We start from the raw sequence: 17,692 nt of genomic DNA, 5'->3' as shown, positions 1-17,692 counted from the left end.
CAGTGCCATGGCCAGGGAGAGCTGGAAGATGATGTGTGGGTCAGCAGGGTCCCCCCATTGCCACCATCCAGGTTTAAAGCTGTCAGTCAGGAGGCTGAGTTCCCTCCCCAGTACCAAAGCCTCTCCCTGGTTTCATTTAAAGATCCCTCTCCAGTCTTACTGAGCCTGATCTGGTGCATTCAAATTCTACTTGGATTCCTTGCTAAAATAGCTTGAAATCTTCTTGAACTTGTGACATGTTGTTGCTATCCATCCTTTAAACCTGGAGAACTGAGGTGACATCTTGGGCTCTGAGATTACATAGTACATTTCTACCATGAAATTCAAACACATGTTGAAAGTTGTCAAAAACTTCAACAAGTTTGATGCTTGTAGGATTTTCCTTGTCACAGCAACCAGAGTTTTCCTGGTTACATCAGTTATGAGGCTTTTTAGCCCAAACACCTGTAGTAGCACTTCTTAGGCCAAAACACCTAGCAGTGTGTCTGCTGTAGAAAGTAGTTGATGCTGCCTATAATTCCACACATCAGAAGAAATGACAAAAACCTGCCCTGTATTTATCCCAGGTGAATTTTTTTTGTTTGTTTTAGCTGCAGTAAACCTTTTTTTGTTTGTTTCTGACACAGTCTGAATGACTGCACAAGTTGCTGATGGCTGAGGATGTCAGGACACAAGACCTTTTAAGAGGCTGCTTGTTTCATCAATGTCCCTTGGAGTGCAAATTCCACACTTTACAACAGTTTCTCCTCTCCTGCCACAGCTGCTGGTGGTGATCCTCTCTTAAAGAGTTGCTTGTTGAGCAGCTGCCAGAGCAAAGGCTCATGTGTTACTGCCAGGAGATGCCTCTTGTCAGCAGTGACTAAGGATTGTGGATTATGGTATCAGAAAGCAGAAATAGGAATTGAAGAGGGCTGTATATTGATGACATGGATGCCCACTTTGTCACTGCTTTTTAATAAGTGTACTAATGGCAAGGCAGAACTGTCACCATTGTGTAAGCTGGGAAGGGCACGACAAGAAATCCTTTAAAAGGTGGTAAAATAGCTGGAAGTACAACAAATCCCCTTCCTGCTGCTGTTGTCATCTTGAAAAAGCCTCAGATGATGGACTCATTAATCTGTGGGTGCTGTAGTAAGTGTTGAGGTTTGCTGCTTGAGCAAAAAAAAGCTTGGGTAGCTTTGAGATGGGTGATACCTACAGGCTGGATGATTTGGGAAGACAGCAGGTCAGTAGGTTCCCACTCCTGAATGTTCATCTCTCCCAGCCCTGCTGTTCATGTACCCATAACTGTGTTGGTGCAGAACTCTATAGGGCTGCAGTTTAAACTCTCTTACTAAAATTGTCCAAGTTCACAAGATTCCTGCTTTCCTCCTGTGTTCAACAAGCAGCCCAGGAGTGCATGCAGGATCTTGAATTCCCTTCTCCACTGAAGACAGCCTCTTCTGGACATAAAGCCCTATTTTTCTTTTTCATGTCATGTATTCCTTTCCTTTTCAAAGTAGATACTCTGTCTTTGAGGGTGCTACATCCTTCTGTTATTTCTGTTTCCTTGTGACCTTTGAGATTCTGTGCCAATTTTAACTTCAAAAATTAAGTGAAACAGAGCTACCCTGAGCTTACCCATGCAAGCTGCCAGTTCTCTCTGCTTAGGTCAGGTGTGCCTGTACTAAGCAAGGAAATTATTAGTGGGAAATTAATGTAGCTCCTGCAAGCAACATAAGAGCTTAATTATGTGTCACTATGTTTTAGGCCTCCTGAAGCATTTATCCTGTAGTGATGAGCACTGTTGTTGGGAGCAGGGCCTCTTGGGTAAGGTCCACACACGTGCCATTGCATTCCAGATTCTGGTAGGAGGTTTGTTTCAGTGTTTGTGCCATCTTCTCCCCAAAGAGAAGCCACTGAGACTGCCCCAGGTCAGGCAGACCTGAGCAAGAGGACCTGCTGAGCTGTTCTCAGTGCTTCATCTCTGGTGTGTAATCACATTATTTGTTCCAGTAAGAGATGCTTCTTAAAAATACTTAGTACAGCTCTTTTGTTTGGGCATGAGGTGTTGCAGAAGTCTTACAAATTAAAGGCATTCCAGTCAACAATAGCTCCTTTAGTCTTTTTTTTTCTTTCATGTAGGCAAGGTTATGGAGAACTGTGCTAAAGCATCCTGCTTGTTTACTCAATTTATCAGTTTTTTTTGAATTTCAGCTGTCCCATTTTAATACCTTCTTCCCCAATCTTTTTATTGAACACAACAGTGACATTGCCAACAGCCAGATTGGGACCTACAGAATTCTGTAATGCTTGGCACTCTGTAAACAAAGGAAGAGTGAGGTATAATTGTGTTTATGTTGAATTGGTTACAGTTTGTTTTCTAATATATGTAAATTAGGTATGAGTCATTAACCCTCACTTGTGCGCTGCTGTATATTGAGTAATTTAAAGATGATTTTGAAAGACTGCAGAAAAAGAATTATTTAAGTAATTAAACCCATGTTCTTTCTTTTAAAGCAACTGGAAGAAAAACTGAAAGGACAGGCTGATTATGAAGAGGTTAAGAAAGAATTAAAGTAAGTGTTAAAAGCTTACATAATTTTTTCACAAGCTCTAGTTTAACAGTTGTCAAATGAAGCCACAAATCTGTGTTCTTGGAACAATAAAGGATTCAGTCAAAACCACAAAGATGGGGAAATTGGGAATATTGGCAGAAATTGCATCCAGAACCAGTGCAACTGCTGTATCTGAGAGTATTCCTTTTGGCTGTAGCAGAGTATTCCAGTGGCTAATAATACCAGTGTCCATGAAAACACTACCATCCACCAAGGGTAAAAAATCTGAAAATCTGTGGTATTTTAAGAGAACCACTCTTTAAAGTCCCCAGCCAATAGTTAAATGGAATGTGGACCAAGAATTTAATGCAGGTCCTTTGGCTGTGTAATACCTTTTGTGTGCTGGTGCTTGCCAGTGTTCAGCACATACCATTTTAATGTTGTTCTTGTTTCACTGTACATTTTTGCTAATATATTGTGGTTACAAACTAAAGCCACAAACAGCCTCTAACTATTTAATGGTGGTTTTTTTTAAACTGCAACAAGATAAGCTTTCTGGTTCAGAAGAGAAGTTTTTTTGACTAGAGATATGTTTAGGTCAACTTTTAAATAACTGCAAGAATCTCCATCTCTTCCTTCATCATTCTGGCATTTTGGCGTGTGTATTTTAGGAAGAGTGAAAAAATGTTACCTTGTTTAATGAAGTATTTCAGATGAGGCTGGTAGTCATGTGCTTTTGTTTACACATCCCTGGAGAATATGGAGAACAGGTTTGATTTTGCAAGCCCAAGGACTGCCCAGCCCCTGGTGCTGTCACATTCAAGCCCAGCTGGCTGCAGTTCTGGTTCACTGGCAGCTGCAGCAGAGGCTGAAGGAGGAGGAACATAGTTTCAGTCAAGTGAAATGAGTTGTCCAGTTTCTTTGGTCATGATACCTGAATATTAAGTGGTCTCAAAGAACCTGCCTTGTTTCGGTGATAAAAGTAGGAATGTCCATTTTCTCTCCTGAGTTAAGGAAACTCAGGTCCCAGCCAGTTTATGTGCTCATATGTAAAGCAGCAAGTGGGAATTAAGCCCCAACCTTCCACTTGTGGTGCATGAGTTACTGAATGTGGATGTACTGAAAAAGCAAAGGAGTTTCAAGTCCTACCTGGTTTAATGCCTCTACTTTAGACACAAAATTGCCTAAATTCCCAGTATTACTGGCAGTAATGTTTTTTGGGTTTTTTTCCCTACAACACTGATTTACAGGAAAGAAGGGATGGGAGTGCAGATAAGAGCATCAGAAGAAGCTATGACAGGGGTGTGTTCATATGGAGCTTCTTCCTGATACTTTGAGATGAGCCTGCAGTTAAACAGATGGGAGAATCTCCTGGAAGTGGCCATTGTTGGGTGCCAGTAAATTAACTTTCTGTTCTCTAATATATGATCCTCTCCTATAATATATATCCCTCTAATTTGTGAGTAACATTTTTTACCTGGGCATGCTTACTTTGGAGGGACAGCCAGCTAGATTGTAGGTGGCCTGGGGTCCCTACATCATCCTACTGGTGCTGGGGAGGTTAAGAATCCTCTGTGAGAGCACTGCAGATGTTTGCAGCTCATTCATACTGCTCTCTCTGCTCCCATCTGATCCAAAAGATGTGCCAAAATCTATATGTGCATCACCTGAGCACAGTCTGATCAGAGCAACAGTCTGATCTGAAGTGAAACTATGAGAAGTCCCTTACTGTAAAACTGGTCTTATTTAGACAGAATGCTACTATTTTCTGCCTTGTGCCATGAAACACTGACAAAATGACACATATGCACCAAGAAAAAAGATACTTTTGGCACTGTTATGCTTTCCTTAATCCTCCCTAGGATGTTAGAGGCTGAGGGATCTCTGTATCAGCCAACTTCTAACCTTGGAGGAACTTAACTGAGTCCATGTCAAGAACTGAGGTGGCAGAATTCCCTGCTTTCTGCATTGGCTTTTGTGCCAGATGGCTTTTAAACCTATCTTTGAGATCTGAGAGCTCTGTGTGTCCTTTCAGTTCTCTCCTGAGTAATATGACAGTGCTAACCCTCCTGCCTTTGCAGTTGGGATCATACAGACTGAAAGCGGAGCTGTCCCAATGCACACTTTGCTTTAGAGTAACATCTTTCAAGTCATCTTAGATGTGCAGATTCAAGTCACAAGATCGTGCCTTTAAAAAGCAGATAACTGATCTTGGGGAGTAGACTGAGTCAAGATCTCATGGGCAAAGATATTTCTGGAATCCAAAGGAGAAACATTTTGTTTCCTCATATTCCTGAGGAAAATATCTCCTTTGTGACACATTTGGAGAGTCATTTTTCACGTGTTTAACTTTTTCTTTAAAAAAAAATACATATATAATAAATTAACCTGCTGTATTGAATATTCCTCCAAGGACAATTAGCACATCAACCTGGTTTTTAGTATATTTTGGGTTCTGAGTGTGTGGGAAATTACCTATGACATTGCCAGCAGGCTATTTCAGGTAGCAAAGAATCCACTTGAAGAAGGCAGAGGTCAGGAAGTTTCCAGCCAAGGTTTGAACATGCATGCCTGCCCCAAGCTCCCTGAAAAATACAGCTGCTGCAAGGGTCAGGATCCTTTCTGAAGGTCGCAGCTGGCAGAGGAACTGCAGTGGTAAAGCTGCCTCTGCAAGTAGAGGGCACAACAGGACCAGGGCTTTAAAGCCAGATTATTGGTGCTGAGAACCCACCAGACACATAAAATACCTTCAGGCTTGCTTTGCGTTTCCAACTGGTTTCAGTCTGGTTCTGGAGCAGCAGGGTAGTTGTCAGAGCATGTAACACACCCTCTGAGAGCATGCAGCTTCTTTTGGTTTAGTTTCATCCAGGAGGAACCCAGTTGGGATGCTCCAGGACTGCTCTGCGTGGCGAAGCGCAGGATGGTAAGTGGGGTGATGATGATGATGATGATGTGATCATGAGCAGACATCCTGCTGATCTGACCTGGAAGGGGAGAACCACCTGTGATTTGCCCTGGGAGGTTTGCCACATGATATTACAGTTGTTTAGTTTATTTTAATTCAGATATGTCTCCTTATTTGGCTGTCATGAGGATATCCATTACTACTTGCCAGCCTTTCAAAGGCCATCCTCTACAGAATGCATGGGAGAATGAAAGCATTTACCCACCAGTGACTTGAGTTTTCCTTAGATGAATCACTGTATATTTACCTCCCCCAGCACCTTGGAGGGAATCCTGGTAGATGGAGCTTTGCCTCTGAAGTGTCCCAAGAAACACTTGCTTTGAACCTCACTAAATATGCCTCTGTTGTCCATATAATCTCAGGATCTCTAAGAAATCAAGCCATTAATACACAGCTTCCCTCCTATCCTGGGACAGCTTCATTAATAGCAGAAAAGAGGCATTTCTGCATGTGTGTGAGCCTTTGTGCTCATATAAAGCAGAGTCTAAATAGCATAATTTCATGTGCTTATGTATTGGATGGTGGCTCTGCCTCACAGTGACTTCTGCTGGCAAGAAGGGTCATCCAGTGTATCATGAAAATGATGGCCAGAATGTTGTGATTTTATGAATTACTATATTTGCAGGAGTGCCTGTCAGAATTAACACTGTATGCAGTGAGTGCATAATGCACAGATACAAAACACCTGAAGTTCCTGTCTCAAAATGACTTTTTTTTTTCCCTTGGTTTTGCTATGATTTTGAGTGATTTTCAATGAGTCACTGAGACCACTGATTTCCAGAGTGCCTCTTAATGGACACCTAATTCTGGATTAATGCATGGACACATTTATAGAGGAGTTGGACACCACATACATGTTCTCCAGCACGTAATGAGCACTGGGAGCCTGGTTGACTCCTAGTGGCATCCAGAAGTAGTCCCTGATTGTTAATACTGGCCTCTTGCCTTGTTTTTTGACTCAGTTTTTTCATTTAATACATGGCTAAACATATTCTTCCTGCCTCACAAAGCTCCATGTGCGTTATACATGAAAAACCCTGTGTAAACACTGTCTGTATCTGTTTATGTACTTTTCCTCAACAAATGAAGGTAATCTTTGTACACTGAGAAGCTGAAATCATTTATTGCTTCAGTCTTAGGAACTTAATGTCCTGCCTGCAGCAGGCCTATTGAAAAGAATTTATAAGACAAAGCACAATCATAGGTTTGTATTCCTTAAGATTCTCATTTGCCAGACAATACAACTCTTAACTGAAAGGCTTTGAAGGCAGAAGTCCTTTGACCACTCAGTATTTATATAAAATATTGACAATGAGACTATCAGATTCTTCTCTTAATGTACTTATAAATATTTGGATCTTTCGTATTTCCTAAGATATATTGTGCTGTTGTGTCTTCCTTTTGCTAGGAGGTTATTAAAATGAAAAACTGCCTTTTAGCCTGTAGTGTCTTGATGGGGAAGATTATTTGTGCATATTTTTCTTGATACGTGAGCTGGTGTATATTATATAAAGGACTGGAACTGTGGTGGTGATTCCCCTGTTTTGTTGCTTTGCTACAACTTTTTCATTCCCTTCCAGCTTCACAGATAAATTTATATCACTTCTGACAGCTTAAAATGTTATTTCCTTATTAACCTTTAAATTTACGCTTTAAACTGGCCTGGTGGGATTGCATATGGAATGATTTAGATGACACTGGAGAAAATTTTCCTATCCAATGACTAGTTTGAATAGTTATTCGATATTCATTATGGGGCTGTGTTGCTGCAAGGAAAGTTGTTATCACTTGTAGTGTTGCTGGAGAGTAGGAAATGATGTTAGTGCTTATTAGTGCAGATGTTATGAAAAGAAGAAATAGAAAATAATTTTTTCTTCTGCCTTCCACAGTATCTTGAAATCCATGGAGTTTGCACCATCTGAAAGCTCTGCTTCGCAGGTACTGACCCTAAGTTTTGTTTTTGTAATTCAGCAGTTCAGTCAAATTTTGTCTTGCAATTTGTTGGTGTTGGCATGGACATTTTCCTGTTGATGTTGAGACATACGGGTTGATAATTGTTTCCTTGATGTTTTCTTATGTAAAAAGCTAAACTGAGCATTTTTTTGCCTGTTAATTTCTTTTAAGTGGTCAAGGGCAAAGAATGATGTTTCAGCTGTGCTGGAGTGGATAACCATAATGTTCTGAAGTTGAGTCTTTAAAGATACAAGAGTAGATGTACAGCTACACTGAGATTTGCATGCTTCTTGTACTGACAGTACTCTGAGCAAGGATTTTAGCATTTTTAAGTCTTTGCTAGCCTTGAAAATAATGTTCATAAAAGAAAACAAACCTCTGAGTACTGAGAAAGCAGGATAAATCTCTGCTTTTCCAGCAAATTAATCTTATTTAAGTTTAAATGTTATACATTAAAATTCTGCTTCTCAAGTCTGAACTGTTTGTCAATATACTGGGATTAATTTTCAGATATGTTGCTTAATGATTCTTGTTTAGATATTTAGTGGAAGATAAATGGCAGATCTCTATAACTGATTTTCTTTTTGGACAAACTGTTTATGCTGAAATGCAGGGTTTCAAGGAAATGCTTAACTTGGGTCAGTTGACCTAGAAGAAATAATATAATCTTAGCTCCCGTTTTAATCAGATTAAAAGAAGACTACAGCTTTTAAACTGAAACCTTGCCAGTGCCATTTTAAAATAAGCAGGATTTGGGAAATGTTCCATTGCACATTTCAAAATAATGCAGAATTGATGAATCATTTACAATAGAAATTAAACAGTGAGTCTCCTCTATGGCTCGTGTAGAAGCACTGAGCGATTCCTGCAAACGTATGCACGGTGCATTCCCTAGCTGTGTTCAGAGCAGAGATAAGCACTTGTTTTCTTCTTCTGAAATCCTTTTTAGTGCCTGAGAGAGCCTCTTAGTGCTTTTTAGAAACAAACCTCCCACTTTGATTTTCTTTAGGATGCATCTAAACCGCTGGAGGTGCTGCTGCTGGAGAAGAACCGCTCCTTGCAGTCGGAGAACGCCACGCTGCGTATCACAAATAGTGACCTGAGTGGTAGGTTCAGATGATTTTCAGCTCTTCTGGTTTGTTTGCTGTCTTGTTGAAGGGAGGGAGGGCTGAGTGAGAGATGAATGTCTGAGCTAATGCATGGCAGAAAGATTAGCAGGCAACAGGAACATTGAATTATGTTTGATTTTTGCAGTTTTATAGGCTGGATGATAAAATAAAACTTGGAGACCGCAGGGAGTTTTTAAAGGGTAGGAAAGGGAGGCATTACAAGATGTACCAAGTGGTAGCATTCAAGGCTGTCTTCTGTTTTAGGAACAAATTCATCCATGGCACCAGAAGTCTCTTCCCCCCACACACAATGTTATGCAAAATGTTTGCATGTAGAGCACAATAATCTTCCTGTCTGATACACTTAGATATACTACCAGCAGGTCAGCTTGGGAAAACAAAATACTTTCTTTTTAGCAAAGTGTCTTTGCTGTTTAGTTTTTCTAACGTGGGCCTTTTACATCTTGTGTGCACATTTTTTACATGGCAAGTCATGGAATTTCCAGATACTTGAATGCTTATGGTTTTTGCAGCTGGAAGAAAGTTAAAAGTTGCCACTGGCCCTGGGATAAGTGAATTCTGAAGTGTTTTATGACTTTAACTGGGTGATCTTGGTGCATTCACCTAATGGTGATTCCTTTATTCAAATTGGTTTGTTCCAAAATGTAAATGTTTGCTGCATTTGGGTTCAGTCAGGTCCAATGAGTAATGTCTTGAATGAGAGACAACAGAGACTTGCTGTCTGTAACTGCATTTATTTAAAATGTATAACTGCACTTCATGTAATTGTTCTAGTTTTAATGTTTGTAAGGGGGATTCTCCAGGCTGCAACATACAAGAAAGGTGCAAACATTAAATGCATGTTGTTTGTTTTGGGGGCCTTGTTTGGCTTATTAAAATTTCAATTATGGAAAAAAAAAAAAAAAAGAAAAAACAACAACAAAACAAAACAAAAAGAAAACAAACCAAAACCAAACCAAAAACAAAAGTCCCACCGCCGCCTCACCGGCCCTTGTAAATCTGCACTTTTTTCCCTTTGCGGGGCAAACTTTGCATTTTTTTATCTTGGTTTTTCCCTCTTTGATCCCCCATAATGCATTATGTTTGACCTTCCTTGTAGGGTCAGCCAGGAGAAAAGGGAAAGACCAGCCTGAGAGTCAGCGTCCTGCAACCTTGCCGGCCTCCCCTCCTTCTCAGTTGCTCCGCAACGCGGGGGAGCAGGCTTCCAATACTAATGGTACACACCAGTTCTCACCAACGGGTTTAAGTCAAGACTTTTTCAGCTCATCCCTGGCGAGCCCCAGCTTACCCCTGGCCTCCACAGGAAAATTTGCACTAAACTCTCTCCTCCAGCGACAGCTAATGCAGTCCTTCTACTCCAAGGCAATGCAGGAAGCAGGAAGCACAAGCATGATTTTTTCAACAGGTCCTTACAGCACAAACTCCATATCTTCCCAAAGTCCATTACAACAAAGTCCGGATGTAAATGGCATGGCCCCATCTCCCAGCCAGTCAGAAAGTGCTGGGAGCATCTCCGAAGGCGAGGAGATAGACACGGCCGAAATTGCACGTCAGGTGAAAGAGCAGTTGATCAAGCACAATATTGGACAGCGGATATTTGGACATTATGTGTTGGGACTGTCACAAGGGTCTGTGAGCGAGATACTAGCCCGGCCAAAGCCATGGAATAAACTGACTGTGAGAGGCAAGGAGCCATTTCATAAGATGAAGCAGTTCCTCTCGGACGAGCAGAACATCTTGGCTCTTCGCAGCATCCAGGGTAGACAAAGAGGTAAGTGCTCTCCAGCCAAGGGGCTGGCCCTGTTTTCCTCTTAGTTGCAAATGTTTAAGATTTGAAGTTTCTCTGCGCGGGGCCATTTGTGCGTTGCTGCTCTTTTCACATCAATCAGATGGCAGGTACAGAAAGCACAGCTTTCTGTCACTGCTTTTCAGCACTCAAGCAGGTTCGTATCTTGGCTTGGTTTTGGTTTTTTTTAGCTGCTGACTTGTGGTTGTCAGCAAGGGCAAGCAGCAGGGACACTTGGATCCCTCACTTCCCAATAGCCCTGTGTCAGGTCTGAATACAGAGTGAAAATGAGCAGTAGCTAGTAAGGGTATCAGCCTTCAGAAATGCTTAAAATTTTTTAGGGGGGGTTGTTTATTGAGACCAGGCTTCTGTTATGTCTTGTGTGATTTTTTTTTTTTCTCCCCCTCCTCCAAGTGTTTTGACAAAATATCATAGGTGATGCACGAGATGAGTAATTAAAACACAATCCTGATTTAAAGCAGCTTTGCATATTTAAGGCAGTGACTTTAAGAAATAACATGCATTTCAGTTGTGAAGACTGAGAGTTATATTTAGAGAATCTGAAGAGTAAGTTGTTTATAGTCTAGAAATATTGGAAAGGACAGGCAGGACTTTCCTAGGTTTTGTTTAATTGATAGTTCACACTGTTAGATTTATAATCTGTTCTTCCTTTTGATGATTGCACTTGAGGGGATTATCTGCCCATCTTTAACCTCTTCATTTTTGGTATCTCTAGACATTTATTTATATCTATCTAATCTCCTTTCTGAACGTAGCTGTAATCTTTATTAACAAATCAGCCAGCCTTGCTTCTTCCAAAGTAGCTCCTCCAGTGCTCAGACAGAGGCTCGAGGGGGCCAGGGCAGCTCCAACCCTCTCCATCAGAGACAGGCTGCTAGCTTCTCATGTCACACAGCCCGTGATGTCAGAGCAACCATCCCCTGATTGTTTTGTTCTTACCAAACTTGTTTTTCAACAGAGAATCCAGGCCAGAACCTGAACAGACTATTTCAGGAAGTACCGAAACGAAGAAATGGGTCTGAAGGTACGTCACAGGCAGGTGTTTTTCTTTGCAGTCAATACCTAGGAAGTGGAGTGTGCTTTAGCTGTGTGTTTCCTTAAACTGTGCAGTTTGATTCTGGCCTGGAATCTGATAGAAAAACAGACAGTAAGTATAAAACAAACCATGGGTTAGATGAACACTCTGCTTTTTTCTAATTCTGCTGCTGCTGTACTAACGTAATGCTGTTTGGATACTTCTTCCACTCCCAGCCTCACTGCATATGCAGATAAAAGGAGATGAGTGATAGGAGTGGCTTTATAAAAATCATCAGGTCTGTTGAAATGCTCTCTGCTGATTTTGTGATTTTGGAGGGAGAAAGCTGAACAATTACATTTAATCCAGCACCAGTCACATACTGCTTCTGCTCTAGATTTACTTCTTTCTTCTCATGGGGCTTACGTTGACAAAAGACTTCAGTATGCTGTTAAGTTAGTGTGATATGTAGTGCAGTATGATGTATGAAAGAGATAACAAGTTAAATGAATATCAGATTGATGAATAATCACTGAACAGGAAGACCAAACATTTTTCTTCATTACAGATTATCTGCAGGATTTTTGTATTCTTCTTCCTCTTGTCTTGCAAAAAGAAAGCACCCCAAAAACACCCCAAAACTCTGTAGTTATTTTTACTCTAGTCAGAAGTTATCTAGCTCACTTTATAATTATAGTCTGATAATGAAAAATGTTGTTAAGTGCAGTAGCATTTGCAGTTGTATTTTTCACTCCTTTTCTTCCCCTTAGTGTTAAAAAAGAAAATTTAAATTAAAAAACCAAGTAATAGCTGTTAGCTGGAGAGTACTTCAAATGGTATTTGCTTTTCAGTGTTTCTCTTAGTGCATTAACTTCTAGAAAGTTAAAAATTATTTCTGTCTAGTTACTTTTTAATTCTGTTTTGAGCTGAATGTATACTCACCCTACTTTACCTAGCAGCTGATGCAGTTTTTAAGTGATTGGTGGTCTTATGTTTTTAGCTTTCTTCCTTTCCCCTATGGTTCTTTTCCCACCTTGTCCATCTCCCCCTACAAAAAGAAAAAAAAAGGAAACAAAAGGGAAAAATGGGGAAAAAAATAGACTTAAATAGGAATATATGAGCACCTATTTCTGCCTCTGATGGCAGTGTTGTCATCATTCCAGTGCAGCTACCAGGCAGGCTTTTGCACAACAAGGATGTTTTTTTTCTTCTGTTGTATTAAGTATATTCTTGATACTGTAAACATTGGTACAGATCCTATGTAAATGGTCATCAGGCTGTACTGGTGTTATATCCATGTATACTGACTGTCTGTTGTGCTAAAAAAACAGCCAAACAAATACAAGTTTTCCTGATGTCATTAGTTTTGTTTTCCTCTTCAGGTAATATAACCACAAGAATCCGAACCACAGAGACAGGCTCTGATGAAGCCATCAAATCCATTCTGGAACAAGCCAAAAGGGAGCTGCAAGTACAGAAAACAGGTACAATCTCATTTTGTCTTTTGCTCCTTTTACTTCAGAATTTAATTAAAACAATTACCATGAGCTTTCTGGTTAGTTAATTATGTGCTTTAAACTTTGAATGTAGGTTTGAAGAGCTTTTTAAATTTTTTTTACTATCTAGTGGAGTTGTTTCTTTCTATAATGCAGCCCAAGTTCAGGTTACGTGTGTTATAGCTCAGCACTCTGCTCTGCCACACTCCTGGGGGAGCAATGCTGTGAGTTTTCTAAACACTTTTTTTCCAAGTGTAGAGCTCTGCCTACTTTACACCACTCCAGACTTGCAAGGCAGTCACTCTGCAGAATGAATCTAAAAAAATCCTTCCTTCTACCACTTTACTCCTTGGAAAGGGAGCAGCTCCTGCTTTCTCTTCTCTTCTCTCTTACTCAGGCCCCAGGGACAGAAGTGCATGGGAGAGGGAACTGAATGGATTTGTCAGGGTGAAGGTCACAATGTAGCCAGCAGTTACCAGTCACACAGTACCATGGTACTGTGGACATCATGTACTGAAATGATAATATAGGCAAACTCAGTTCTGCCTTTCACATTACTTTATTTTTGGATACAGAATGTATTCAGTGAATGAACTGGCAAATCTGAAAAGCATTTCCTTTCCCAAAAAACGTCATTGGTTTAACATCTTAGTCCAAGATAAGTTTAATTTCTCATCGTATGCTGTCATGTAGCTAACATTGCTGTCTACTTGATAGCTCTCCCAATTTTAAAAGACTTCCCAGCTCTGGTAAAGGGCTAATGTTGAAGTAGAGAGTACTGTGCCTTACTTCTGTTTCATTCTTTAAAGTAAATACTGATTTACAGTTGTGGATAGTTGTCTTTTAAATGACAGCTAAGCTAATGTCATGGCAAAATATGAAAGACTAGTTAATACACTATTTAAATGATATGACTTTATGCAAGTAATGGTTACAGAGAAAAGAATGTGGGCTGAGTGCAGGAAACTGCAAGCATGTTGTTCAGGAAGATATTTCATCTGAGAATCTCAGGCTTCCTTTCAAACTTTATTCAGCCTCAAAACTCCCTATGAAACGAGTAGATAAAACATGCTCCCATGGTCATTTTCCTTATTTCTTAGCTTTTCGTGTATTTTATAGCATGTGACAGGAAGGAAGATTGAAAGGTAAATTCAGAAACATATTCAGATGAGAATTATAATTACTAGAATAAAAAGCAGCGTGTTTCAAATATTATTTCAATTTAAGGTGACTTCATGCAGTGTGTGGGTTCCCTGTTACTATCCAGTGCTTCACTTTCCCCATTCTTTGTAGAGTAGCTTTCAGAGGAATTGGTTTTCAGGTATCAGGGACCTCACTGGAGAGTAGCTAAAATGGCAACATGCCATGGCAAAAACCTCCTGGCTCTGCAGAGATTATTCTGTACCCACATTCCAAACTCTGCTCATCCCTGACTGTGGCAGCACACCCACACAGGTCCTGGTTCACTGCTGAAATACTGTGTTTAGGTGTAATCTCTTCTGAAAGCACCTGCAGCTCCATTCTAAAACTTTGGATAAGGCAAAGAGTGACAGCCTGGTTTTTGTGGAACTGTGTTATTTCAGTGGCTGGGACCATGGAACAAGGAAACAGGAACAACATATTTACCTTGTCAAATAATGAAGTCTTTTATTGAAGTTCTTCCTTTGATGTAATTTGTGTGTTATATTTTTGGACTGATTTGTGCTATAGGGGTGTAATAATAGTTTGTCCAGGTGAATGCAGCTGTGTTCAGGTTGGAGCATGTGTTATGATCTATTTGTGGAGATAGAGAGAAGTAAAAGGTTAAATAACTTTGCAAGTAGAACTGTAAGATATTATTGACCGCTTGGGGCGGGGGAGGAAGAGGTGAAGGCTTGGTTTTCAGAGGCTTTTATTTGAAAGTTTTTACAGTGATAGAAAGCATGCAAGTAGTACCAGACTTCTGCAGTTGAGTCTGTGAGTGCAAATGTCCTGCACTTTGGCAACTGTAAGAATTTTCCAGTGAAGAACTCTATAAATCTGACTTTATTTTGAAAAGTGCGAATCTTCGCTTAGCGAAAACTCCTCCCTTCCATCCCGAAATGTATCGCAGCCTCTCTTTATTTTTTTCTGCCAGGGAAATGTTTTGCAGTAGCACATGTTGAATACAAAGCCTGTTCCTCTGTTGCATTTAGTCTTTTGGTTGTTTTTCATAGCTGAGCCGGCTCAGCCGCCTTCTGCATCTAGCAGTGGCAATTCTGATGATGCTATTCGATCCATTCTGCAACAAGCCCGACGTGAAATGGAGGCACAGCAGGCTGCCCTTGAACCTGCCTTAAAAACACCACCTTTATCTCAAGCTGACATTTCTATCCTGTCCCCCAAACTAGTATCTACACCTGCAATGTCTTCGGTTTCCAGCTATTCTCCTTTGGCCATATCCCTGAAGAAACATTCATCTGTCACTGATTCCAGTATCTCTGCATTGCAGAACCTCTCTGGGCTCAAAAAGGAGCCTCAGGAGGCACCTGGTTTAGAGCTTCATGCAATAAGTGATTCTGCACAGGGTATGTTGAGGCATGTTAAAAATGAGTTGGGACGTGGTGGTGTTTGGAAAGACCATTGGTGGAATACTGTGCAGCATGAGCGAAGAAACGCAGCTCTTCCTGAAGATATAAAAGTTGAGGAAGCCAGTGGTGGAAAAGAAAAGGTCAGCAATCAGACTAGGCCAGATCGTAGCCAGCTCCAAGGACCATCTTCTTCAGAGTATTGGAAAGAGTGGCCAAACGCCGAATCTCCGTACTCCCAGAGTTCTGAATTGAGCATGACTGGGGCGAGTCGCAGTGAGACACCACAAAATAGCCCCCTCCCTTCATCCCCTATCGTGTCCTTGTCAAAGCCATCCAAACCTTCAGTTCCTCCACTGACACCCGAGCAGTATGAGATTTATATGTACCAGGAAGTGGATACGATAGAGCTAACGCGGCAGGTCAAAGAAAAGCTAGCAAAGAATGGCATCTGCCAAAGGATCTTTGGGGAAAAGGTAAAGAACTGGTTCTCTCTTTTCCACCAGTATTGTGAATGTGCCTTGGGCTCCTGACGTTGGTAGGGAGCTGGGTTGAACAGAGGGGGAGGTGCCACCTGTGTCTTACGGAAAAATGTTTTTGCCTTGTCCGTGAAGTATTTCAAAAACGAGCTCACAAGGGAAAGTCTTTGTTTTCCTCTGTTTGGTGAATTGCTTAGGTTTTGCTACAAAGACTGGCACCCGACACTTGTAATTAGAAATGGGGCCCCCGAGTTTAGAAATATTGAAAGCTGAAGCAAATGAGACTCAATATTTCATGCTTAATGTAATGGATTCATGGAATATTTGAGTAATGCCATTGTCATGACTGGAGAGTCTTAAATTTGTTACAAGTGAAGATTATGGACACAAGAGCATTTTTCCTTTTTCTTTGTATTTGGAAATGTGCACAAGGGTATTTAAACAAACACAGAGAAAATCCCCTACCTCTCCTTAGCCTTCAGACAAGAATTCAGTCATTTTAGTGCTTGGTCTCTTAGTGCACGTTGAGATGTTTTTAAGCACTGTTTGATTACAGATACACGATGCACGATAAGGCTTTCTGGAGCTCTCACATTCTAGGCTTTAAGCCTGCAGCACATGGGATTTCAGGGGGGTCCCCAACCACCAGAAAACACCTCCCAAGTTATAAGAAGTGGTGGACATCTGGTGTTTCTTCTTCCTGTAAAGAACTGAATCAATGTAATGGTATAATAGGAGCTGGCATCGCGCTATTACCTTTTCAGTGAGATGTAAAATGAAAAGCCTGACCTTTTGGGGTCATTAAAGATCCCATGGCAGCTTTCATTAAATATGATTTTTAACCCCTGTACCTGTGCTGAATTCCAGGCAAGTAATTGCATTCTGCCTGTCTGAAATTCCCCCTTTGCAGCAGTTGGCTGTATTTTTAAATATTTACTTATATGAAGCAGCTGCTGCTACAGGTGAAAACACACATCGTTATAATTCATACCCCAAAAAATCAACCAAATATAGGCCTAGTCTCAAAAGTCCCAATTATTTTTGTTTGAGAACAAAATAGATGCCAATCATTTCCTGTTTTATCTGCCTGTGTGTGCCTGGACTGTGTTTTTCCTGTTAGAACTGATGAAACTATTTGACACAAAATATGAAAAGCATGCAAATCTTGCACCATCTTTTTGCTGTTTGTGCTGCTGCTCCATTCCTGCAGGAAAAAAAAAAACAAACCCTCACACTCCAGAAAAAAAAGCACAGCAGGAGAAAAGCATTTCCAATAATTACCTACATATGTCATGTTGCAGTTTTACTAATTGCCCATATAAAACCAACTTGAGCGCTGCAGCAGTAAAGGAAACCAAAGTGACTTAAATTATCCCCCTCCACATCAAATGTGTTAACGTGCCATTCTTGGTTGCTTCACTTCAGGTATTGGGGCTGTCCCAAGGAAGTGTCAGTGACATGCTCTCCAGGCCAAAGCCATGGAGTAAATTGACCCAAAAAGGCCGAGAACCATTTATTCGTATGCAGCTCTGGTTGAATGGTGAGCTGGGACAGTGTGTCCTGCCTGCACAAGGGCAGCAACAAGGACAAGGTAATTAAAATTCCACTATGTTATTTGAGTTGAGGAGGAGGAGGAGATCTTTCTTTTTTTTTTCTTTTTTTTTTTTTTTTTTTGCAGTTAGCAAGGCTTGTGCCTGGTGCTAGTCCAGGACTTACTGGAAGTGGCCATGTCCATCCTTGCAGCCCAGCCTAAGGGGACACTCA

General features: G+C 40.8%; 1 protein-coding gene across 9 annotated transcripts in view; it reads left to right on the top strand.

The window, feature by feature from the left end:
- CUX1 (cut like homeobox 1) overlaps positions 1-17,692 on the top strand; it is a 264,508-nt gene that overhangs the window by 182,893 nt on the left and 63,923 nt on the right. For 4 of the 9 annotated variants that reach the window (XM_030462577.1, XM_030462580.1, XM_030462576.1 and 1 more), the window contains exons 12-19: positions 2,500-2,558; positions 7,392-7,440; positions 8,465-8,561; positions 9,685-10,356; positions 11,351-11,416; positions 12,790-12,891; positions 15,099-15,925; positions 17,354-17,519. In XM_030462577.1, coding sequence (XP_030318437.1) covers positions 2,500-2,558; positions 7,392-7,440; positions 8,465-8,561; positions 9,685-10,356; positions 11,351-11,416; positions 12,790-12,891; positions 15,099-15,925; positions 17,354-17,519 — 2,038 coding nt within the window. The remainder of the gene's footprint in view (positions 1-2,499; positions 2,559-7,391; positions 7,441-8,464; positions 8,562-9,684; positions 10,357-11,350; positions 11,417-12,789; positions 12,892-15,098; positions 15,926-17,353; positions 17,520-17,692) is intronic. The other 5 variants (XM_030462584.1, XM_030462579.1, XM_030462581.1 and 2 more) reach the window with 4 other exon arrangements.

This window comes from Calypte anna, chromosome 19, assembly GCF_003957555.1.
Source record: "Calypte anna isolate BGI_N300 chromosome 19, bCalAnn1_v1.p, whole genome shotgun sequence".
Lineage (NCBI taxonomy): Eukaryota > Metazoa > Chordata > Aves > Apodiformes > Trochilidae > Calypte > Calypte anna.
The sequence above is the reverse complement of the archived record's forward strand: the minus strand, read 5'-3'. Positions and strand labels throughout refer to the sequence as shown.